General features: G+C 34.7%; 1 protein-coding gene across 17 annotated transcripts in view; it reads right to left on the minus strand.

Annotated features, from left to right (window-relative positions):
- STAU1 (staufen double-stranded RNA binding protein 1) overlaps nucleotides 1-27,219 on the minus strand; it is a 60,410-nt gene continuing 33,191 nt past the window's right edge. For 14 of the 17 annotated variants that reach the window (XM_031951600.1, XM_031951595.1, XM_031951589.1 and 11 more), the window contains 9 exons: nucleotides 17,363-17,461; nucleotides 14,597-14,827; nucleotides 8,322-8,465; nucleotides 7,162-7,308; nucleotides 5,259-5,334; nucleotides 4,206-4,525; nucleotides 2,996-3,118; nucleotides 1,944-2,029; nucleotides 1-1,691 (listed from right to left, as the gene is read on the minus strand). In XM_031951600.1, coding sequence (XP_031807460.1) covers nucleotides 1,676-1,691; nucleotides 1,944-2,029; nucleotides 2,996-3,118; nucleotides 4,206-4,525; nucleotides 5,259-5,334; nucleotides 7,162-7,308; nucleotides 8,322-8,465; nucleotides 14,597-14,827; nucleotides 17,363-17,461 — 1,242 coding nt within the window. In that variant the 3' untranslated portion in view covers nucleotides 1-1,675. The remainder of the gene's footprint in view (nucleotides 1,692-1,943; nucleotides 2,030-2,995; nucleotides 3,119-4,205; nucleotides 4,526-5,258; nucleotides 5,335-7,161; nucleotides 7,309-8,321; nucleotides 8,466-14,596; nucleotides 14,828-17,362; nucleotides 17,462-27,219) is intronic. The other 3 variants (XM_031951590.1, XM_031951588.1, XM_031951601.1) reach the window with 1 other exon arrangement.

The raw sequence follows: 27,219 nt of genomic DNA on the forward strand, positions 1-27,219 counted from the left end.
TTCATTAGTTGCAATTTTATTGATCAATGGTTTTTATATAAAGTTATTTCAGACCTTCTGATTACTGGCCAGACTGAATCACATTAGCATTACAAATTCTTCCCTCCATTCCCCTAAGGAGGGAAAGGAAGGGGAAGGCAATCCAGCAACAATAGTATACAAGAATAAATTAACCAAAAAAATTTAGTATGACCATTTATTGGTGACAAACACTCAGTTTTACTTACATTCCATGGGGAGAAAAAATTTCCAGCGTGAACAATGAACTGAAGCAGTACTTAACTTGCAAGGCGACCGTGCTTTTTTACCGGGACCATATGCAAAAACTTACTGCACACATTTCTGTGCACAATAACACAACATCAAAAGCAACACAGTTTTATATATAAACATCGCTAATTTTTTTCAGCCCTACATGGAGATGTAATTCAACAGTATAAAGCACTCAAGGAAAATCAATCTGCAGTTTTTATATGTACTATACTGAGATCATATCCTGTAGTGTTGTGAAAGCTGTGTGCCACAGAGAGCTATATATACACACATTTATTTTTTTTAATAATCTTTAAAAAGAAAGATCAAAATTCATTTATTTTAAATTCTGTGTTTTAACAAAAAAAAGGAAATAGTAAATGAACCAAATGATCATGTGAAGCTTAAAATTCCTAAAAATGTCCAATTTACACAACCATTGGGCAACTTCATCAAGATTATATATAGAGATACAGAGAGAGATATAGACATATGTAAATATGTCTATATCTCTCTATATATATCTGGAACATTAAACTGGATGGCACACAATTGGCATCATCGGAATGGTACTAGGCTATTCCGATAAAAACAAAATGTATAGCCACATACATGGATATGATCTTTGCAGGTTAGTTTACAGAGAACGTCAGTCTCAGACAAGTTTCTAAACTGTGCTATATAACTAGATACAATTGAGAAACTTTCAAATGAAAAAAAAAACGTATAGTGTCGTTTCAATCAAAACAAAAAAGGAAACTAAAAATGTATCACTGTCTTAGGATAAAGCAATGGTTATGGTTTCAGTAACTACAAGGAAGATGGAAGGGCTGCAGCACTCACTCTATAACAGGTTACACTGAATAGGAAGCATTTGATTTTCTCTGGTGCTTTCAGACTTGGGTCAAGTCTAATGCCTGTCAGGCACTGCTGTCCAGTGTCTGTCCCTAAAGGTTTGAGTTAGCCAGTTTGAGAAGGGGACTGCTTTCCTTTTCTGGTTTCACACATCTATAAAAACACAAGACAAAGCACTGAAGAAGACCATGTGACTCCAGGATGATGAACAATTACTTCCTAGTTGAGACAGGAGGACTCAATGCAGGAGACCAGAGAATTGCTCTCCCTTCACTTGACCCTCCTTCCCCACGAACATATCCAAGCAGTAGCTTGTGCATGATTTTAGCTCTTATCGGAGCTCCCCCACTGCCACCTCCTGTCTGGCCCCACCAGAAGAAACCATGAGAGTTCACAATCACAGCCTCCTCCTGTTTGTCTCCATTCTCATCACTATTGCCTTCTTCATTTCATCATTCACCACATCTCTCCACCATTGGAGGCATCAGAAATTCCAAAATTGCAAAGCAGTTTCAGTATATTCAGTATATATGTTGAATTTTTAAAGTGGTTTGTGGCCAGAAAAGGTTCAGCACCTCCCACACCTTTAAAGAAAAAAACACAAAAGAAATCATGAGGCCTCACAGTTATGAAATGACCAACAAACCACCAACACCACAAATGCCTGAAGCCCAGCAGGGAGGCAGAGGCAGATTGGGGCCCTTGCTATTTTAGATGGGAAAATCTCTCTGGGGACAGGGAAGTATCCCCCCAGCAGACAACTGGAGAAAGCCCAAGGCCTGCAGGAGTCAGGGAGGGCAGCCAAGTCTCATTTCCCATAGTAACAACTCACTCACACAGACATTGGTCCATTTCCTGTTCTTGGCATCTCTGTACTTTGTTGGTCCAACTCAGACAGCAACTTTAAAATGTTCAGGGCAGCCTGGGGGGAAGAGAGAGGATAGTTCTCACAACCACAGGGCAACAAATCCGACGTGGGGAGCGGGAATGGGGGGCTCTGTAGGGCAGCACCTCCTTACAAGTCTGAGGAAGAACCTTTATCCCTCAGCATTTTCCCATTTGATGCTGCTGCTTCTAATAATCCTCATGGTGGCCAGAAGTGACCGGGGTGGTCCAAGATGGGTCCAAGGCCTGAGCAGTCCTAAAGTCAAAGCAGTTCACCCCCAGGGATGGGGTCGCCTTTTCTTTGCAGATATACCCACTCATGACAACTATCTACTAAAGTCTGGAAGTGGGGACACTCTCACTAAGGAAAGCACAGGTTCTCTTGTCTTGTTTTGACACCTCAGACTCTTTAGACACATAAGCACCAGAGTGATTTTGCCAGCATCCCCAGAGATTTTGACTGGTGCCATTGCTGCAAAGTGATGTATTTCACTCTGGCAAGGAGAAAAGAGGTTCCCAAGGGCTAACAAAGGGCTAAATACTAGTCCAGGACCATTATGAATCAAGACAATGGATTCCCAAAGTCAAAGATAAAAGGAGAAGCAGTGAGCAGAAAGAAAAGAAAGAGAGGTAGAAAGTAAATAGCAAAAAATAGTTTTCATTCCAGTGTGAGACTTGGTGCAAGAGAAATAACTCTCCCCAGTCTGCATTTCAGGCGGGTCAAAAGTGGATTATTTCTGGACCACAAACAGAATGAGAAACTTGAACAACCAGCTCAGAATGTAATTACAGTGTTCTTGGGCATAATGTTCTGCATATATGAGGAATTTCCAATGGAGTGGAATTATAGAGAATGGATTTTCAAAATAAATATAAGGTCAATTACCAGCTGAAATAAGTGGAACAGCACTTGGGCTTTTTTATTTCATAGCCCTATATTTAATTTTCAATCAAAAGAACCATCCTGAGAAGAGGCAAAGCCACTTCAATATTTTTAACATACCATATCATGGCAGGATTCCACATCCTTTCCAATTCCATGGCTGATCAGAGGTGGCTGAGAGGAGCAATTTATAAGAGAGACAAATTCATTCTTGTTGTTTTTGGGAAAGTCTTTGTATTCCACCTAAGAAGGCCAACAAAAACAGAAAAAAAAAAAAAAAAAATGAGTGTCATTCCTAAGGACAAGTAAAAAATTCCCTGGGCCATTTTCAACTACTCCTACACAAGATGTTAAGAAAAATGAGACAAGTGCTTTGGGCCAGAGATCACACCTGTATTTATCTGCCTACATCTTCCATAGTGGTCACTAGGCCTTATTGGGTCAAGAAAGAGGAGCCAAGACCTGGAGACAAATATTTTTATCCATCATCACACACACTCTGGTGAATCCTCATTAATACCAAATCATTCCCCATAAGCTACTTTTGCAGTTGCTGAGATCAATCCTAGGCCTACAAATTCCTCTCAGGGACCCTAATCTCTCACAACTTCTCCATCTCTGTAAACAAAATAAAATGTCACATACAAAGAACATCAACTTCATCAAAACTGCTCCTTTCAAAGGTTGGTAAAAGGCCTGTAAGTCTCCAGAGGGCTTGTCTATTTATTGAGACTCTTTTTCAGCAACCAAGTGATGTAACTTTTTCTAGTTCTAAGACTCATGATGGAAAGTATATCTTCTAAACCTGAGCAAAAATTCAGACGTCTAGGTCAAGCTTTTCAACAATGAGATGATTCAGGACAATTCCAATAGACTTGTGATAGAGTCATTTGTACCCAGAGAGAGGACTGGGGACTGAATGTGGATCACAACATAACATTTTCACCATTTTTATTGCTGTTTGCATGCTCATTTTTTTCCCCTTTTTTGATCCAACTTTTCTTGTGCAGCATGATGAATGTGGAATTATGTATAGAAAAACTGTACATGTTTTAACATATATTGGATAACTTGCTGTCTAGAGGAAGAGAGTGGGAGAAGATCTGGAACACAAAGTTTTGCAAAAGTGAATGTTAAAAACTTTCTTGCATGTATTTTGAAAACCAAAAGCTATTATTAAAAAAAAAAAAAAAAAAAGTTTAGGCCAAAGCAGAACTTAGTTCATTCTTTCCCCTAAAAAAAGAATTTTTTATAATTAATTGTTGTGGCACATGATACTTAGTATTTTCCCAAGAAGCTGGGAAAATATGAAAAGATAAAAAATAATTACCTGGATTCCCTGGACATTGGAAAGGTAATCCAGCTGCTCAGAGGGTCTGGTAAGTGGCCCATGGGGAACATGGCCTGAGGAGATGTTATTCTTTAAAATGGTCTCCGCTGTGGGGGAGGTCCCCCCATACAATAGCTCTCTAGCAATCATGGCTGTGACTGTTGCCTTGGCGGGATTTGGAGCTACCCTGGTAAACTCTTTGGTATGATGTCCTTGATTGACTCCTACCGCCTGTGCCACTTCAGGCACCATGGGAAGAATTCCTGCTGGAAGTTGCTGATGACTGAGATAAGGCATCCTAAATTCATCTTCCTTATTACCTAAGAAGACATGAACATAAGTTCAAAACATCCATCCAACCTAAATGCACAAGAGGCACAAAGAAACAAGAGGCAAAGTGGCTACATGCACACACAAAACTCTATATTGAATAAAATATATATGACAACACATATAATAAAAATCTAAGACATAACAGAAACAAAGGAATGTTGGGAATACACTTGAGAAGTCCCTGAAAAAGCACTCTGAGATCAACTAGGATGTATTATACACATCAGAGTTGGATGAGACCTTAGAACACAGAACTTGTAACAGCACAGCGGGGGAATAGAATTATTCCTCTAATAACTTCATTTTATGGAAAATGACAATTGAAAAGGGAAGTGACCTGCCCAAGGTCCCAGGTGAGTTAATGAGAAAGCCAGGATTAGACCTCAGGTCTTCATGTTCCTAGTTCAAGGGGAAAAGGGTGAAAGGAAAGAAGGCAACCCAGAACAACAGGTAATCAAATTGTTCCATATGGCATAGCATGTAAGAGAATATGGGAATAAGACAAAGAAAAAGTCCAAGGAAACCATTGAAACTGATGCTTAGTATAATCAATGAAGGAAAAGGTTTCAGTGACAAAGGCAAGTACAAAGCGGTGAGAATCTTGGTATAAAATATAAAGCAATACTAAGTGATATTTCTATTTCCTTTTCCCCTCCACAAACTACAACATTCACACATTCAGGCAAATCCATTTCAAAATTCCAATGAGTTCACACTTACTGGTCACATTTTCATCACCAGAGTTGGGTTCAAAAAAGGTAACTTTTCTTCCATCACCTGGTTTCTTTACTGGGGTCTTAAAAAAACAAAGTCAGAAACAAAAACCAATAGCAATTCTCTAAAGAATTTGAGTGCACAGAGGACAAATTAGTTTTTGGTATTTACATGTCAAAGATTAATAGTGTCTATTGGATTTATATTTGCAGTTCTAAATTAGAGAGCTCTGTCACCACCAAGAACTTGCAGGATTATTAAGGTCACTACTACAATATGCAGTAAAACCCATTACAAGGTATCTCACTCTCCCACAGAATGTAAAACCACACACCCCTTAAGATAATGTTGCTCAGAGTTATAGAGTTATAGAGAAAGTGGTTTTCTCTTAACCCTGAAATGCTAAACAATGGTATTCAAAGAAAGAGCAGTGAGAAATGGACAACTTAACCCAAAGGAGCCAAAAGATGATTAAATAATGTAAAATCACGCTAATACAAAGGAAAATTTTAGGTTGATCTTTAATTTATAAATCAAAGAACATTCTCACCATCTCAAATGAGATGAAAGTAAGATACTGTTTCACACGGAATAAAGGCAATGTGGTGCAGTGGAAATATCAAGGGAGAGGCTAGATATCAAGCTTCAAGTCTCAGCTATCAATAATTATCTATATGACTGTTCAGGTCATTTTCCTTACTGGGCCTCAACTCCTCATCTAGAAAGGGAAGTAACTGTTCTTCCAGATCTGACAGTTTATGCTCTCTGACTGAACTATCAGTGATACAGATTTAAATTCAGTCAAAAGGAAGGACTCTCACCTTCTTGGTAATTAATGACAAATCAATCTCTACAAGCTTTGGAAAGAAATTCTGCAAAGCCCAACATTTAGACAGGGCTTGTTACAATAAGGCAATTCAGAGCCTCTAATATTGTGAAGCAATAGGTGAGGATTGTTCTCAGAGGTGTTTAAAGCACAAATAAACCAAACAATCATGGTATTCTCAGGGTTATCCTGACAAAATCATTCAAAAGTTTCAAAAATCATTAAAGGTTTTAACTAGAAAGTGCTGCTTGCCCATTCCAGTGAACAAGTGAAAATTTCCAGCATGACTTTATTTTTTACCTGACCTTTCTGAGCAGCAGGCAACCTGCATTAGGGTTGGAGGGAGAAAGTTCCACATCAAAACTACTGGAAGTTGTGCCTTCTTTTCCAAATCTAACATCACACTGTAAATGTTCTGGAAAATCAAATCTAGCTCATTCACTTAGCCTCAAGTTAACCAGTCTCCTAAGCACATTTTACTTTAAGGGTTAGGAATAGGTACTGAATCAATCTATGACTTTACTGATAGAGGGAACTCCTGAATGACAAAACCTCACTTTATCAATGTGGGACACAACTTTCTATGCAATTTAGTCTTAAGGAATTTCCTAGAACCTTGTAGTGATTTAAGTGGAGTCACAAAGCCAGAATATGTGAGAGGTAAGTCTTGAATCCAAGTTTTCCTGGCTTTGAGGCCAGTTCTTTGTCCTCTTTGCTGTTCTGCCTCTCCATACTAAGAAAGGTCTAAATCAAACACAAATTCCAAGAACAATTATCCCCCATTATAAGTAGAGATCCTCAAGGAATTGCTTTTAAACAACTGCTTGGTACCTTTAAGATACTAAGCAAGGATAAGAATTCATAAACAATTCTGCACAGTCAATTTGTAGATACTTAAAAAATACCATAAGTGTTGAAGCAACCACTAGAGCATGTTTCCTTTAAAAAAAAAAAAAAAAAAAAAAAAAAAGACTTTCTCAAGGACCTTATTTAATGTTGGCCCCTAATGACAAGTCTCCTTAGAGAGAAAGATTATGTTGGTCTTTGGATGACAGAAAAAGAAATCAACATTCAGATGGTTACCTTTTCTTCCGTCTTTAGCGCTGGCTTGGGGGGCTGGGCTTGGGGGACTTTAAAACCTAGGATTTCTAACATATTTTCTGCTGCATTACGCTTTGCCACCTTCTTATTTGTGCCCATTCCTTCAGCAGTGTGACCACCAACTTTGACCTACATGAAGTCAAGCAACATAATCAAAGTGCAAAAATGGTAACAAGGTTAAAAAGGTTAATAGTTTTATCCAAGCTGTTCTCTGTAAAGTCACAAACTCTAAACCACACCAAATAGAGAATACAAGAATTAGTTTGAAAAACTCTAAGATCCTTTCTAGTTCTAACTTGCACATTGTTCTGTACTCAACTTTTGACTTTTTAAGAATGATTTATTTCATCTCAAAGCTTCCTATTAGCCCTACTTCTAAGCTGTTCCAGGGATAAAAACAGGAGGATTTAGAGTCTACCAAATGCCTAGGTATAAAAATAGTCCAAATGACATATTGCTGTGGGCATGTAAAAAAATAATACAACAGTTTTATCTAATCTGAAATCTTGTATGATCAAAAGGCTCTAGTGGGCAAATAGTAAAGACTATTTAGAACTGTCAACAAAATAAGCCACATAATGAATGTCAAGGGATATCCTGACATTGATACTTTCAAGAAAATAACAAAACATTACAGTAAGATGTTTCAAAAATAAGCAAATATTTTTATTACTTTTTTATTAAAGCTTTTTAATTTTCAAAACATATGCATGGATAATTTTTCAACATTAACCCTTGCAAAACCTTGTATTCCAATTTTTCTCCCTCCTCCTGTCCCCCAATTAAGCAAACATTTCAAAGAATGTTTTATCCCAAAAAGTGATCTCCAAACATAAGTTAACACTAGGCTGTTAACATGAAAGATTTCACTAAGTCCAGTAAAACCCTCCTATATACTACCCTCAATTCCAGGAACAGGACTAGACAAATACCTTGGTATTTGTTTTTTAAGGGCCTTGTTGAATGGCAACAAATCAGGGACAAGATACAAATCCAAGTTGTTATCTATATGTTAAAGACTGTCTGATAGAAGAAAGACACCAGGAAAAAGAATAAGGAAATCTACTTTTTCATTAACAACTTTTCCAATGTAATAAAACTGGTGTGTTATGTAGCCAAACCCAACCCTTCTCTTCTCCTACCTGCATCACAAATTCCCGGCGGCGTGGAAGACCTCTCTCAGTGAGAAGCATATATTCAGGCTCCTTATCTTTTTTGGCCTGCTGGATCTGGGCAAGTCGGCTAATAGGATTCATTCCTTGACCATATTCTGGGCTTGTCTGTAGCTAAAAAGGAAATGATATTGGGGAAATTGGATGTCACATTACTGGTAGGAATAATTTCAGAATTGTATTTTACTTAATTGAAACTGAATTTACTTTCTAAGTTGTTTTAAAATTTAAACTTTTTTTCTAAAAAGGACACTTGTAAATATCACAGCTATGAAACATGAATTAAGAATTTGCCCTTTACAAATTGAGCATTATTACCTTAAAACAGAACCATGATCAAGGGAAACCCTAATCAAAGGATAACTTGAATGCCTATTCACTTCTTTTCACCAAAAGGCAATGTCTTTTCCTAGGAGGAACATTTAGATCAGAACACCAGAGCCCCGAGTTCAAATTTTAGCTTTGACATTATCTTCTGTGTCTCGAATCCTTTATTTGTAGCAAAAACATAATACTTATTGTCCCTAGTTCACAAGGGAACAATGAGGTAAGTGTTTAATAAGGTACCATAAAATAAAGTCGTAAAAAATATGAAATGCTATTATAGTGTAAAAATGATTTTTAAGAAACCAAAGTAGAAAGAACATAATGGTGGGTGACATATAAAAAACATCTTATCAGTATTACACTCAAGATTTTAGGTTTTATAAAATACATTTTTTGCATAGATGAACTATATTATTGGGCAGGTAAGCACAAATTAAAAATTTCTCAGCTGACATGATCAGAACTGTATTTTTAGAATACACTTTGATGGATATGTAGAAGATTAATAACAGGAGAGAGACTTGAGTCAATGAGACAAATTAGAAATTACTATTAACATTATCCAGCAAAGAAGGCCTAAACTAAGGTGATTTTGCTAATGGAAAAGGAACTGGGGCAAGAGATGTTTGGGAAGCATAACTGACGAGAATTGGCAACAAACTAGGTGAGAGAGAAGGAAAAGTTGAAGACAACTTAAGGACTTTTGACCCTAGGTGACTTGGAAGGAGAGTGGTACCAATGACAGAAACACAGAACAACAAAGTAAGGGGGGTGAAAAGTCTGGTTGTTTGCAAAGAGAAGAAAGTGATGAATTAGGGTAAGGTGTTGGCCAGCTATCTAAATGGAATGTCTCATAAGCAAATGGGGATAATAGCCAACATGTATACAGTGCTTTAAAGTTTTACCATATTATCTCAGGTGAGCCTCAAAATAACCCCATGGAGTAGGTGCTATTATCATCAACTCTGTTTTACAGATGAGACAATACAGCACATTATATGGCACCTAGCTGCCTAAAGTGACTCTCCTCAGAGTAGACATTAGAAATATATAAAATTAGAGGCCATCTCTCTTAAGGAATCAGAAATAAATAAATTAGAGGTGATTTCTGCAGAGGTAATCATTGAATCCATGATAAGAGATGAGATCACTAAAGGAAGATACCAAATGTTAAAGTCTTTGGGAGCACCCATGCTTAGGGTACAAGAGAAGGATAATAATGAAAGAGAAGAGACTGAGAAAAAGTCATATATGTAAGAGAAAAACCAGTGAAACAATGACATAGAAGCCACTGAAAAAGAGAGAAAGCATATGGAAGAGACACTAAAAAAACCTGACTATTTTAGAATGACCAAAGAGAATGAAGACTAAGAAAAGAACATGAGATTTAGTAATTTAGTCACTGATTGAAGAAACAATCAGAACAAAAATATGTATAATGAATGCTATACAATTCTAATGACCAAGATTGGACTTGAAAGAAAGTAAAGATAATGTATATCTCACTACTTTCTTTGCAGAGGTAGGAGGACATGAATATAGAACATTAGCATGACATGGTTCATTTTGCTGAACTTTTAAAACATCATCCGTTGTTGAGAAAAGGAGCAATAAAATAGGCAATAAAGATAGTATAAAAACAAAAGACATCATGAAAAAGACTTTTAAAAATCATTGATGACACTGCATACCCTTTGACCCAGCACTGTTACTACTGGGCTTATATCCCAAAAAGATCTTAAAGAAGGGAAAGGGACCTGTATGTGCAAGAATGTTTGTGGCAGCCCTCTTTGTACTGGCCAGAAACTGGAAACTGAGTGGATGCCCATCAATTGGAGAATGGCCGAATAAATTGTGGTATATGAATGTTATGGAATATTATTGTTCTGTAAGAAATGATCAGCAGGATGATTTCAGAAAGGCCTGGAGAGACTTTCATGAACTGATGCTGAGTGAAATGAGCAGGACCAGGAGATCATTATATACTTTGACAACAATACTATATGATGATCAATTCTGATGGATGTGGCCATCTCCAGCAATGAGATGAACCAAATCAGTTCCAAAAGAGCACTAATGAACTGAACCAGCTACACCCAGGGAAAGAACTCTGGGAGATGACTATGAACCACTACATAGAATTCCCAATCCCTCTATTTTTGTCTGCCTGCACTTTTGATTTCCTTCACAGGTTAATTGTATACTACTTCAAAGTCCAACTCTTTTTGTACAGCAAAATAACTGTTTGGACATGTATACATATATTATATTTAATTTATACTTTAACATATTTAACATGTATTGGTCAACCTGCCATCTAGGGGAAGGGGTGGGGGGAAGGAGGGAAAAAGTTGGAACAAAAAGATTTGCAACTGTCAATGCTGAAAAATTATCTATACATATATTTGTAAATAAAAAGCTATTAAAAAATCATTGATGACTTCTGAAAGAGAAGGCTCAGAAGGCGAAGTCAGAAGGAAGAAGTTCAGGAGTTGAATCGGTAGTTATGAAGAGTTGAGAAATCAGAAGTGGAAAGTATACACTATTGTTACTAGAAGGAAATTCCAAGTGATATTCATATGGTAGAAGGTTGTTTTTTATTTTGTTTTGCTTTTGTGAAGGTGGGACGGAAGAGAGATGGGAAGGCAAACTACTGAGCTAAAAACACTCAAAGTATATAATGAGGTGGTCCTTATTTAATATTTGCTTAGTTCTGGAGGGCAGAACAAATGGGTAGAAAGTATAAGAAAACAATTTTAGCTCAATTTAAGAAAGAACCTCTTATTAATCAGAGAAATCAAAAAACGGGTGCTAAATTCCCTGTCATTACAGGACTTAAGTAGAGACTAGACAACCACTAGTTGAACGCTCCAATCTAACATATGCACATGCACCAAAGTGATTACCCATAAGTACACAATTGACTTGTCATTTCCAAACTCAATGAACTCCAATGGCCTTGTTATTTTTTAAATAAAATACAAACCACTGTCATTTAAAACTTTTCATAACCTACTTTCCAGGTTTTAGTATACAAAATGACTTAAAAGTCTTAGAGCAATTTTAAATATTAAAACTGAAACCTGCATATTAAATACTGCCTCCTTTCTCACGTTCTTATTGATGCTCCACATGCAAATTCTTCATCTTCTGCCACGTGCCTTCCACTAGTCATTACCCATTCCTGGTATATCCTTCTTCCTCATCTCTGCTCTAAGACTCCATCATTTCTTCCAAAGCTTACATCAAACACTATCTCCTACCCAATATCTTGGCTAATATCTCTACTCATCACTTTACATGCCTATCTATGTGTGTATATGTACATGTACATGCATGTTTCCCTGACAGGAATGAATGTTCTTAAAAGTGGGAACGGTTTTATCTTTGTTTTTGTAATTCCAGTGCCTGGTACGCAGGAGTTGCTTAATGAATGTTTGCGGACTGTTCAAAACCATAGAATCAAAAGATTTAGAGCTAGAATAGGCCTTAGCAATTCTCACACCCACTATCAATGCATTTTACAGTTCACAAAGCAGAGGCATAGCAAGGCTGGTTCAATTCTTCTGAATTTTTAAAAATCTATAAATATTAAAGAGGATTCAGACGTCTGACAGAGATTGAGCTACATTATCTCAGAAGTTTCCTCCAGTTCCAAAATTCAGTAAATCAACTGGTCTTGTTGATGAAGGAATGGCTAAACAAGTTGCGACAAATGAAAATAATAGAATATGTCTTGTAAAAAATGCCTAATATGGGGGCAACGCGGTGACACATGGATGGAGCACCAGCCCTGAGCTCAGGTTCAAATCTGGTCTCAGACACTTAACACTTCCTAGCTGTGTGATCCTGGGCAAGTCACTTAACCCCAAGTGCCTCAGCAAAAAAAAAGAAAGAAAGAAAGAAAGAAATGCCCAATATAGTACCTACAGAGAAGTATGTGGACATTTATAAAAACTGGTAGGAATTAAATATGGAACTGAAATCACATGACCTAGATTTGATTTGTGGCATTGCCACTTCCTGCCTGTATGATCCTAGAGAAGTCACAATCCCTCACACCTGTTTATTCATCTGTAAAATGGACAGACCAGAAAAGAAAGCATTCTGGTCTCTTTTTTTATCTAAATTTATGATCTTATGATGCAAGGCTGAACTAGGAAAAATTTAAAAAAGAGAGAGAGAGAGAGAGAGAGAGAGAGAGAGAGAGAGAGAAAGAACTAGGAAAATAATATATATGACTATGGTAATGTAAAAAAACAAAAAACAAACAAAAAAAAAAAAACCAGAAGAACAAAACAACCAGGTAGGGGATTATGAGCATGGAACACTGACTGCAATAATAGCCTTTTTTCTGAAGTGTTGGCTAATTTGTGGAGTTGGGGGTAGGGGGGTTTCCTCCCTTTTTTAAATGTTTTACTATATGAGTTAGCTTTCTGAGAGCAGAATGACAGAGGGATATACCTGAAAATTGTCTTGATGAAAAAAAAAACAAAAACATATCAATAAAAACTTTTTAAAGAAAAGTCAGTGGGTACAATATGATTAAAAACAGAAAGAAAGGTCCTATATACTGAAAATATAATTTACAACATCTTTTTCCTGGTAGCAAAGAATATGAAACAAAATAGGTCCTTTTAGGGAATGCCTACAGAAAGTATAGTAGTACATTATCACAATGGAAAATTATTGTACTCTAGAAAACCACAAATATGAAGAATTCAGAGAAGCATGAGAAGACTTTATGAACTGAAGATTATAATAAGAAAATTGTGGGAGGAAGCCACAATGATTCCAACAATGTAAAAGGAATGAATGAACAAACCCAAACTGAATAGTGTACTATTATAATGAACAAGCTTGCCCTAAAAAGAGCTGAGAAAATGTATTTCCCTCTATTTATCAAAGAGATGGGAGACTACTGGCGTAAAATACTAAATATATTGCAATAAGTATAAGTAAGATGGTGGTTAGTTTCATTCATCTGGTTTTTACTACTCTTTTTTATTCTTTGTTACAAAGGATACCTTACTATATAGTAGAGATGGGAATTTAGAAATGAATGTTATGTAAAAAGATAAAAGACATTTTTAAAAAGTCAAGCAGTTTTGTGTTCTTCAGTGAAAAAGTGTGAATTAAGTTGTGATATATGATGTAATGCAGAGTGAAATGAGCAAAAAACGAAATTTAATTTAACAATTAAAATTCTAACATCAATATTGTAAAAGTGAACAATTCTGAGGAATTTTATAAAATAATAAAGAAGGAAATAAAGAAAACAAGGAGCACAATTTATACACTGACAACACTGGAAGCTATAAGAATCATCATCAATACAATGGCTATTCATGAGGCCAAAGTACTGATAATGAAAAATGCTCTCCACGACAGAGGTGTGATGAATTTGGAACACAGAATGTGATATAGTTTTTATATAGCCATTTGCTTTGCTTAACTATGGCTATTTGTTGAAAAAAAAGTGTTTTTAATGGAGTGAAAGATACAAGGGAGAGATAATAGATTTGTTGAAAAAAAATTTTTTTTACATAGAGAAATAGGGGGGAACTACAGATGTGAAATATTGCATGCACTTTCAGATGAGATCACTATGTTATTATTGCTAACTTAACTGTTAAATTTCATCACAAGAAACCTGTCACAAAAGGTGTATGGGAGAGTAAGCTGTATATGCATGTAATGTAAAAACAAACTACAACAATAAAACCACAAGTGACGAGAAGAGAAAGAGAAAGAGAAAGAGAGAGAAAGAGAAAGAGAAAGAGAGAGAGAGAGAGAGAGAAAGAGAAAGAGAAAGAGAAAGAGAAAGAGAAAGAGAAAGAGAAAGAGAAAGAGAAAGAGAAAGAGAAAGAGAAAGAGAAAGAGAAAGAGAAAGAGAAAGAGAAAGGAAAGAATCTGACCTTAACTATTGATTTTGTTTTCTTTTTGATTCGTGGTTTCATTTTTTCAACTGTTGGAAGTGGGGGTAATTTCTTTAGTTCCTCAAGGACAGCTATAGCAGCATTTTTCTTTGAAATCTTCTTGCTTTTTCCTTCACCTTCACCCATGAATTCGCCAACTGATACCTTTGTCACAAAACTCTTCATGTGAGGTGGGCCACTCTCCCTGGTGACCTGTTTCAGAGGGAAAAACTGAGTGAAAGCGTGATAAACACTTATTAAAAATGGTAGGGGACACTGGTTATAGCAAAGTTCATCAACACGAAATACAGACTGGGGGTTAAAGAACAGATTTTCTAAAAGAGATGACATGTCAAGGAAATGTATATAAAGGAACATTTTCTCATTGATCTTTCAAAGCTATTTTTGTTGTTTTTCTCCTTTTTTGCTGATCCTTCACACTTGCATAAAAGCTCAAGAAATGATTCAGACTCACTCTATGAGTTTGTAGGTGAGATTTTCCTTATTTTGCAGACAAAACAACTGAACCCTACTAATGAAGTGGCACAACTTGCCCAAAAATCACATAGAGGGGCAGCATCAGCACAACAGAAATAACACTGGATTTGGAGCCAGAAGATCTGAGTTCAAATCCAGCATCAGTCACTCCTTAATATTTTGAAATGACAGTATCTTCATTTGAATAATAAGGGAGCTGGACAGATGGTCTCTAAAGCCCTTTATAGCTCCTTTAAGGTTCTATAAATTAGAATACCATACAAAAGGATAATACATTCTGGTAATTCCAAAATCACACAGAAGGTTCTGAACAGAGCCTGAACAGAGTTCTAAAATCAAAACATTAGACTTCTTACCCTACAACACATTTTTATAAGACTACTAACCCTGGTCTTAGAGGGAACAGATCAACTGAACCAAAACAATCAGATATAGTAAAAATATCTCTTCTCAATAGTAGGTTTTGATAGCAGAGGAGAGACTGAGGGCACTAAAGACAAACAAATGACTTCACAAGGCTAAAAGCCAAAGCAGCTGTGGCTGGAGAGGACACTGGACATTTAATTCCTTCCAAGTATGGCTATGCTTTGCAAATACAGCACATGTGTAGGAAGATAAAATATAATGTATGCAACTTTATTAACACATTTTTAACAAAAATTATCTTTGAATATTATATAATACATGGTTTGAGGAAGCAATTCATCATTAACATCTATTAATTTCTGATATATTTCTGCACATTTCTGTATTTCCTCTTCATCCTATCTATTTCTAGGTATGTAAGTATTCCCCACAAACTGTATCAAACTCATCATGTTACTCCCAAAAGATTAAAGTTGAGTGGTATAATAAGACAAATAAGTGTCTTCAGAATCAGAAAACTTGGGATTTGTGATCCAGCTCTGTAGTTATATGAGAGGGGAAAATTCATTCCCCTCTCAGGACCTCCATTTTCATCTCTATAACACGAAGGGTGGTCAGCTCAATCTCCAATGTCCCATATAGTTCCACAACTCTGCTACTGTAAATTCAAGGCTCCATTTTGTACATATCAGAAATATTTTCCAGTGATACTTTATATATAATCAACTTTTTGCTCAAACAAGGGATTCAATTTCATTATTATGAACTTTTACTTTTAAAAAATTTCTACTGCTGTTATGAACACATGATACTATACTAATGCCCAATAGTGATTCTAACATTCAAAAGTTTTACATTTCTATCCATATTTGCAAATGCATTATAAACACAAATTCTATGTAAGTTTTACTGAAGAACCAGGCATGTAACTCTCTAGGCTTTTCTACCAAAATATTTTATTTAGCTTAGTTTTCTAATTCAGCTCATTTTGCATAAAAAATTCAAAAAACTAAACTGTGAAAACATTCATATTCTGTTAACATGAGTCAGTAGAAATATGATAAAGTATAAGAGAAATATAAGTTATAAAAAAGTGTTTTATTTAAAAGAAGTATTAATCGCCAGAAGTACCACCTAAAATTTCACAAATATAAATAAAATAAGGTAGGGTTAGAGTGGTTAGGGTCACATCTACAGGTAAAATACCAACAAGTTTGTTTATTAAAATGCTACATTTTAATACTTAAGACCTCAGTATTTTACAAGAGAGCTATCCTGTTTAGGGGCAGAAGGGGGATATATTCAGAAACTATATTTTTCCTTATCATTGAAATAATATTTATCTAAAAAAAATCTTTTGAAAGTCTACCTTAGCTATTCTCAGTCTTAATGGTGAAAATGGGAGAAAATATGGTGGAATCAGTTACAATTTCTAAAAAATGAAGCTCTGAAACATTGTTTTAGTAGACAAATTGGAAAAAATAAAAGAACGTATGCTTTGTACATTCAGATAGGCAAATCAAAATCAAAAAAGAATTTGCAAATAAAGATACCTTTGGAAATTAAAAGCCTTTCTTCTTAAATTAATTTATTAGCTTTTAAGTATTTGCTTTCTATTTTGGATTTATTACAGTGGAATTTTCTTTAAACATATGTAGTTGAAAAGGTGGAATACAATTCATAAAAACATTGTATAAGTAGTTTTTAAAAGATGATTTCTCAAAAGGATCTTGAGAAACTTCTCAAAGACTTCCCAAGACAGCCCTGAGAAATAACTAAATTCTAAAGTTAAATCAGGGATTCAAAGTATAGAAAACTGTATAGTTTATTCTCACTTTCTCCAAAATGAATACTTAAGCATTTCTTAATATGAACATCATTCTTGCTTATTAATAAGCTTACCTCAAAATTCACAGGCAAGTTCCGTTTAAGTGCAATCTCAAACACTTGGCTTATTTCAGATTTATTGAGATTTTCATCATCTGGTTCTCTTCCATTCACCTAAAAGATTAGTTATTTAAAAAAAATCACATATTAAAGCTGTCAAGAAACTTGTTTGATGAGACCACAAAATTGAAAGCTTGAAACCTTTGCCTTATGTGTATCACTATTAAATTGGATAAAATAAAGCCTATATGGTTTACTACCGTATTAGAAAAAGTCATAGCCTATTAAACTTAAGTTGTATTGTGTTTCAAAAATCTACCACCAGAAATCTACTTACCTATGGTAAAAGTGTAAGTAAATCTCTTTACTACTCTTGGGGTTCAATTCCACTGCCGACATATGCCATTCCTGATGAGGGCAATGGCTTAACCATTCAAACTTCAATAGACAACATTAAACCAATAAGAATCACAATCTATTAGGAGACTGACTAGTCAAGATGTATTCAAATAAAAACCTCTCAACACACAAAATGTTAGGGTTTTGGAGGGTTTTTGGATTTGAATTAATTTTACTGATTTAAAAAGAGGGCATGGTGAGCACAGTAGACAAAGCAGAGGTTGCAATGTGATGCTGACAAGATTTCTACTAATTAACTTGGGTTCCAAACTAATGCCCATCTTTTAAATTTCATACATGCTTCATAAGCCTCTAGTCAAACAGTAAATCAACAACAATGCATTTTGAGAGTTTAATGAAGACATAAGAAAATGAAAGATTTAGTAAGATTAGAAGATTCTGACAGAGCAAGGGTCTTGGAAAAGTTCACCACAACAATACAAGTGTATGGTTTCCTTTACCCAGTGAAGTTATTTACCCGAAAATTTGAAAAATGTTTGGGACTTTTGGAGACCAGAAATGTTGGCCATAAAAGTGGTAGTGGTTTTTGGTTTTTTTTTAAATCTTAATTACCAAAATGCTTAGTGTCTTTTATTGGTCATATCCTTCTTGACTCCTCTAAACTTTGATACTTTTGACCACATAGGTCATATTATTATTCTAAGTTATAAGTCCATTTTTCTTCTCTTGAAATGCTAGCAGGACAATGCTGGATTAAAATCCAAGGCCTTGAAAGGTGGATAGGACCATATGACCACATGGCAGTCTGCACCAGCTGTTCAATACTATATATGCTATATATTTCATTGGGTCCATCAGGTAAACAATGAGACAAATAAGGACTAGTAACATATTGCTAATAGCAAACAAACTCGTAGCAGTGCTGGGAACAGAACTCAAGATATATCAAAAGCAGCATTTGTAAGGCTTCAGCTAAATGTAACTGAGATCATAACCATGCCTCTAATTATGTTCTGAATGGTCATACAAATGTTATTAACTATCTAATTCCCCTCTCCTTGCTCCTATCATTCTCACTAGCTTATTAACTTAAACATATCCATTCTTGTTCTTACTCTTGGGAGTTCTTACATCCATTCTTAATTCTTACTCTTGGGAGAAAGAAAACCTATCTGTATAGCGTGAGCATTTATTTTTTAATTGGAGGATGAATTCTAAATCAAAGCTTACAAAAGGGCTTAGGGGGGAAGTATTAGTAGCAAAATTATTTTAGTATGTAGAAGAAACAATTTATGAAGTCTTATCTAGACTTTAGGGAACTTTAATGAAGTTATTATGCAGTGTTCTTTAAAAGTGAACCAGAATTAAAAGAGAATTGGATTTTGAGTCAAAGGACCTTAGTTTGAATCTCCGCTCCTTGCACTGACACTAACTTGTCATATGATCTTGGGCAAGTCATCTCACTTTTCTCAGCCTCAGTTTCCTCATCTGTACAATGAGGAAGATGCCCAAAATGACTTCTGAGTTCCACTACAGCTCTAAATACAGTGTGTGTGTGTGTGTGTGTGTGTCTGTCTCCTATATACCAAATGACTCAGAGATTAAAAAGATCTACTGAATGCCTAGTTTTATCCTTAATTCAACACTATTATCTACAACTTGCAAGAATTGGTGATAGGTTATGGAAAGTAGGAAATACAGATCCATGAGAAACCTTGCACTCGAGTTCACAATCTGAGGGCTGGAAGTCAACTTAACTAGCATTTACTAAGCACCTATTAGATGTCAGGCACTGTGCAAGAATATTAAAAGAGGAAAGGATGAAAATGGGAGGCAGAGAATAATCTAGTTTAGTTAGAATGTGGGCTAAATGATGGAAATTAGCATAAGAAATGGTTGAAAAGAAATGGGGCTGACCAGATTATAGAGGATTCTGAACACTAGAATCAGTCTTTAACATCTCTAATGAAACATTAGCCTCATCATCATTAATAACTAAACACTATGTACACAGGCCTACTTCAGCAGGAAGGTGATATATCACAGGCATCTGAGAAACATATGTCATCAGTGTGACCCTCCAATGTAGATCATTCTTCTTCTAAATTCTTCAAGTAAGATTATCAATCTCAAGTTAATGGTAATTATCATCTTGAAGATATAACACTGTCTTAGGCACAATGATATACTGCATATAAAGCTGTAGGACTATTCAACTATTTCAATTTAGATTTATGCAGGAAAAGTGACTAACTGTCCATTCTGTTTTCCCTAGTTAGTGTTCCTATGACTGAACATATACCTCAAGAAAGTCTGATAGAAATAAGATATACTACATAGCAAAATATTCTGAGCAGCACTCTTGCTGATAGCAATGGCTTTCTTTGAAGAATGGTTGAAAACTGAATAAAATATAGTATTTTTTTTTATTATAGCTTTTTATTTACAAGCCATATATGCATGAGTAATTTTTCAGTATTGACAATTGCAAAACCTTTTGTTCCAACTTTTCCCCTCCCCTACTCCTTCCCCTAGATGGCAGGTTGACCAATACATGTTAAATATGTTAAAGTTAAATACAATATGTGTATCCATGTCCATACAGTTATTTTGCTGTACAGAAAGAGTAGGACTTTGAAATAGTGTACAATGAGCCTGTGAAGGAAATCAAAAATGCAGGCGGACAAAAAGTAGAGGGATTGGGAATTCTTTGTAATGGTTCATAGTCATCTCCCAGAGTTCTTTCGCTGGGTGTAGCTGGTTCAGTTCATTACTGCTCTATTGGAACTGATTTGATTCATCTCATTGTTGAAGATGGTCACATCCATCAGAATTGATCATCATACAATATTGTTATTGAAGTATATAATGATCTTCTGATCCTGCTCATTTCACTCAGCATCAGTTCATGCAAGTCTCTTCAGGCCTTTCTGAAATCATCCTGCTGATCATTTCTTACAGAACAATAATATTCCATAATATTCATATACCACAATAAAATGTAGTATTTTTGTGCAGTAAAAAAATGACAAATATGAAAAATGTGGGAAAGTGATTCACATGAAGTGATGCAGAGCAAAATAAACAGAAGAAAAAGAAATCAAACATAATGTAAAGGGGGAAAAAAAATTACTAAAAGATTAACTGTGAGTAATGGGGGGAAAAAAAAAAAACAATGAAAGTCCCAGAGAAAATAATGAATTATACTTCTTCCTTCATGGCAGAGAAGAAAAAGGAATATTAGAACACAATATTGCATATTCTGTCAGACACAATATACATACTAGAGTTTTGTAGTAATTGTTTCTTTATCACAAGGGAATGTTAAGTTTGGAAGGGAAATGACTATAATATAAAGACAAAACTATACTGTAAAGACAAAAAAACAAGATATGTTGTTTTGTTTTGTTTAAAAAGAAACAATCACATTGGAATTAAAGCCAAGGATACCATGAGAAATGGAACCAATGAGGAAAGCACTAGGTTAAAAGACATGAGAAGCAGTTGAAGAGCTAAGTGTGCTGGCCCTTCCACTCTATCACATACTATTGATAGGAGGTCATGGTTAGTTTTATGTCTTGAATTACCTGTGTTGCCCATGGCAAATCTATTAATTTCTGAATCTTCCTTCCTACAACTCCAAAATAACAGTGTTGCACTCCAGAAGCCTTAAGGGATTTTAGCATAGTAAAGTAGAAAATATGCTAGATTTAGAGAAAGAAGAAAATAGGCTTAGATTCCAGCTCTACTACTTTAACACCTAAATGGCCTGTACCTTAAGGGGTTAAAGTCAATTATTTCTAAGACCTCTTCAAGCTCTCAACATATGATCCTACGTTCCATAATTCCATAAAAGACTGATAAATGCCTAAAGTTTTGTTTTATGCTTTTATTTCTGATTATATCTTCTTCCCACATCAAAAATTTGTCTCAGAAAAGATAATGACAAATGTTGGAGGGGATGTAAGAAAACTGGGTCACTGATACATTGCTAGTGGAATTGTGAACAGATCCAACAATTCTGGAGAGCAATTTGGAACTATGTTGAAAGAGTTATGAAACTGTGCGTGCCCTTTGATCCAGCAGTATCTCTACTGGGTCTGTATCCCAAAGAGATCATAAAAAAAGGGAAAAGGGACTCATATATGCAAAAATGTTTGTAGCAGTCTTTTTTGTAGTGGCAAGAAACTGAAATCTGGGTGGATGCCCATCAGTTGGAGAATGGCTGAATGGTATATTAATGTTATGGAATATTATTGCTCTATAAGAAACAACCAACAAGATGATTTAAGGGAGGCCTAGATAGACTTACATAAGCTGATGCTAAGTGAAGCAAGCAGAACCAGGAAATCGTTGTACATGGCAACAGCAAGATTATACAACAATCAATTTTGATGGACGTGGCTCTCTTCAACAATGAGATGATTCAAACCAGTTCCAATTGTTCAGTAATTAAGAAAGCTATCCACAACCAGAGAGACAATTATGGGAACTGAGTGTGGACCACAACATAGCATTCTCACTCTTTCTGTTGTTTGCTTGCATTTCATTTTCTTTTCTGGTTTGATTTGATTTTTCTTGTACAGCAAGATAATTGTATAAATATGTATGCATATGTTGGATTTAACATATATTTCTACCATGTTTAACAAATATTGGACTACTTGCCATCTAGGGAAGGGGTGGGTGGGAGAAAAGGGTAAAAAAACTGGAACACAAGGTTTTGCAAGGGCTAATGTTGCAGAATTATCTATGCATATGTTTTGAAAAATAAAAAGCTTTAATAAAGATAAAATTTGTCTTAGGAAAGGATAACAATTCAGCAATAGATTTTTTTGTCTAATACAAAAAAAGTCAAGCCTATGACTACTGGCAATTAGTAATAAATGAAAACAATAGGAAGTAAATGCTCTTGGGCTTCACCAATAGTCAATTACCGATCTAAAATCTCAAAATTGCTCCACTTTCTGTTCTAAAGCATTTGTTGGTGTTCACTAGGGCTACTAAACAGCTTCCTCATTCCTCCATACAGATGGATGGATGTGTCACATTGAAAGTTAAAATGATCACTTGCTATAGATTAAGTTTGTAAAATGAATAGAATGGAAATGTGTTAACTTCTAAGACTACTAATAACTAATAGGTAATGAAGGAGTAAATCAAAAACTGGTCCCAAAATTAAGATAATGGAGATTCAACTCCTGCCTCTGAAACAAACTGATTCTTGTGGTCCTGGCCATGTCATTTAATTTCTCAGTGTCCAGAGCAATTTTCTAGGATTTGTTGAATTGCACAGAAGTGGCTGATATGTATTGCCTAAAGAAGTTCCCTCACTGGGAGCTGCTTTCACCTACATCAATGAAAATACAAGTCTGGACGTCCTCATTTCTCCTCCATCCCAAAATTAATACCCTATTAAAAAATATCTCTTCCTTGTTTCTCTGAATGAATGGATCAGTGATTTAATAAAATTTGCTATCAGTGACATAAATTTAAGGATAAATTATAAAATATATGAATCCATATAAATTGCAAATTATATGTAAAATTCCTGCAAGTCACTATTAAAAATGAAAAATAAAACAACTCTCAGGTTTCAGCTTACATTCAGAAAAGTGTATGGATAGCAATAGCTGTAAAGTCAATATTGGAGGGGCTCTGGGAAACCAACATACTAATATAGTGTACGACAATGATACATGTCCATTGTGAAAACAATTTAGAACTATGTCAAAACAAAATATTAAATTACTGAAGATGTCAACACATTTCAAATAAGAGATCCCACCCCCCTAATCATGTATCACAGAGATCAAGGACATAAAGAAAAGTCCCACATATATGAAAATATCCATGAGGAGTCCTTTTTGTGGTACTTTAGAACTGACAAAATAGTGGATACCACTAATTAAGGAATGGTTAAACAGGATGTGCTTTATGAAAGTAATGGAATATTATGCCATGAGAAATGAAAAAACCTGAAGAATTCAGAAGCATGAGAAGACTTAGGTGGAAATAATCATAACCAAGAAAATCATATATACAACTATAACACAAATGTAAAGAATTGTCAGGTAAAAACAAAATATGTTATAATGTCCAAGTCTAAACCAGGAACGGTTGAGAACATTTACCTTAACTCCATCATTTGGAGAGATGAGGAGACAAGAATGAGGAAATGTTGCATTTGCAATAATTGACATCCCATTTTGTTTTGCTAAATTGTTAGAAAACATTTTATTGGTATTTTTTATTTTTATGCTTCATCATTTTTAAATAACCCTTTTCCCACCCTGGTTCAGCAAAACTAACCAACACTGGGCAGAAACTAGGTATGGATCAACATCTCATACCGTATATCAAAATAAGGTTAAAATGGGCATATTATTTAAATATAAAGTGTGATTATCATAAGCAAATCAGGAAAGCAATGAATATTTTACCTGTTAGATTTATGGATGAGGAAAGGATTTATGACCAGACAAGAGATGCATTACAAGACATGAAATAGATAATTTTGATAGATAATGGCAATATTGTATGATGATTAACTGTGAATCGACTTGGCTATTTTTAGCAATACAATGATTACAAATAATTCTGAAGGACGTATGATGAAAAATATTATCCACCTCCAGAGATTGTTACATACTTTTCAAACTTTCTTTACTGTTCTTGGTTTTTGGTCTGCATTTTCTTTTGCAATATGGGCAATATGAAAATGTTTTGTATGACTACACATGTATAATAAATATCAAATTGCTTGCCTTATTAGGGAAAGGCAAAGGGAAGGAAGCAGAAAGAATTTGGAACACAAAATTTTAATAAAAGAATGTTAAAAAGAAACTTTAAAAATTTTTGTTTATATGTAATTAAGGGAAAAAAATTAAATGTTAACAAAAGACTTCCAGTATAGTGTTTTCCTCTTATAGTCTCAGAAAAGAGGAGATACATTTTTAAATCTCTTTTTTAAAGTCAAATATGATCATAATAATTGCAATATTTAGAGATTTTGTTCATTCTCTCTTGTTTACACTGTTGTAATCACTGGTGTTTTCTTGATTTTGCCTTCTTCACTTGGCATCAATTCTCGAAGTTTTCCCTTTTGTCTGTATTCCTCATATTCACTGTTTCTTTAGGTCACAGTAATATCCAATGTAATTGTATACCACAATCTGTTTAACCATTAACACATCTACTTGGCTTCCATTTTTTGCAAATACCATAAATGGTAATATAAATCTGATGATGATGAATACAATACCTACGACATTCCAGGTACTGTGCTAAGCACTTGCCAAATATTATCTTATATGATCCTAATTACTGGATAGTGATGGGAGAAAGATAAATTATATATATAATCACCATTTTAGAGATAAGGAAATTGAGACTAATAGACTAACACAAAGTCATATGGTTAGTTAAATATCTGAGGCCACATTTGAACACAGGTCTCTTCTTGACTCCTAGGCTGAGTGCTTTATCCCCTCTACTACTAAGCTGCCATATTGTGTGTGTGTGTGTGTGTATATATATTTTTACATATATATATATATTTTTTTTTGGTTCACAAAGGACTTTTGTCTCTCTTTAAGCTTCTTGAGTTATGAATTCTCTGGGTCAAAGGATAGAATTTTTTTTTATTTTTAATTTTTCTTGACAAGTTTTTACACATCATTTACATTTTCTAATTTCCTCCTTCCTATTTCACCCTGAAAGACATTCCTTATAATAAAAAAAACTTAAAAGAGAAAAAAAAAATACTTCAGCAAAGCTTACATATTGAAAAAGGCTGTTATTATATACAATATTCCATACCCAGATTATCCAGCTTCTACAAAGAAGTGCCTAAATCCTTCCTCATATCTCTTCTATGGGGTCAAGATTATTATAGTTTGTTTCTATCTATTGATGAATGGCTCTTGTTCTTCATCTATGGGCATTTATCTTGAATAGTAGATCTTTCCCTGATATTCTAAGATACAAAGAATCCCCGCCCCCCCCCCCATCAATAGCTTTCCTCCTTATTCTATTCTAGTTTTGCTTATACAAAAGTTTTTAATTTCATTTTATAGAAATTATATATTTTATCTTTTGTAATGGCTCCTAACCATTTTTTTGTCAAGAACTCTTGGGCACAGATATGAAAAGTATTTTATGTTTTCCTCTTCTAATTTTTAAAATGCATTATCTTTTATATTTATGTCACATTCATTTTGAACATACTGTGATATATGATAAAAAATTGAATTAAACCCAATTCCCACAAAATTGCTTTCCAGTTAATGTTATCTTTGCTACAAGGGGAATTAAAGGATATATTTGGGAAATATGATATAAAAACAAAAATACCAATAATTTTTAAAAAAGATTAAATGTCATAAAAGTCTTTGGAATGCTGATGTTAGTAACAGTACATCCATTTGCACTTAAGAAGTTAACTGTATTATCTCAAGTTTTTATCATGTGCAATAGACTTAACTTAAAGTCTGTATACTGGAAACTGAGTGAATGCCCATCAATTGGAGAATGGCTGAATAAATTGTGGTATATGAATATTATGAAATATTATTGTTCCATAAGAAATGACCAGCAGGATGATTTCAGAAAGGGCTGGAGAGACTTTTACATGAACTGATGCAGAGTGAAATGAGCAGGACCAGAAGATCATTATATACTTCAACAACAATACTGTATGATGATCAATTCTGATGGATGTGACCATCTTCAACAATGAGATGAACCAAATCATTTCCAATAGAGCAATAATGAACTGAACCAGCTACACCCAGTGAAAGAACTCTGGGAGATAACTATGAACCATTACATAGAATTCCCAATCCCTCTACTTTTTGTCCACCAGCATTTCTGATTTCCTTCACAGGCTAATTGTACACTATTTCAAAGTCCGATTCTTTTTGTACAGCAAAATAATTGTTTGGTCATGTATACATATATCATATTTAACTTATACTTTAACATATTTAACAAGTATTGGTCAACCTGCCATCTGGGGGAGAGTGGGACAGGGAAGGAGGGAAAATGTTGGAACAAAAGGATTTGTAATTGTCAATGCTGAAAAATTATCCATGCATATATCTTGTAAATAAAAAGCTATAATGAAAAAAAAAAATTAAAAAAAAAAAAAAGAAAGAAAGTCTGTATAGCAATAATACATACAAGTGGAACTTACCACCTTCTGACGGAACCTTTTCTTTAATTTTATTCAACTGACTTAATATAGCTTTATGGAGACCCTTGATTACATTTTGGAAAAATTATTTTCATTAACAATACATTAAAAATGTGCCTTTCATAAAAAGTCATAACACTACTAATTTTATAAGCATAAGCCTCTATGTCATTATGATTCAATCTATAAAATACTTAAACAGCATAAATCAATTTAAAATACATTTGATTATATATAAGAAAAGTAATTGCATATTAATCTTAAGGATGTTCTAATTTAATAGGCTTGCTTTCATCAAAATTATGTCATCAGATTT

Source organism: Sarcophilus harrisii, chromosome 2 (genome assembly GCF_902635505.1).
Source record: "Sarcophilus harrisii chromosome 2, mSarHar1.11, whole genome shotgun sequence".
In the NCBI taxonomy this organism is placed as follows: domain Eukaryota; kingdom Metazoa; phylum Chordata; class Mammalia; order Dasyuromorphia; family Dasyuridae; genus Sarcophilus; species Sarcophilus harrisii.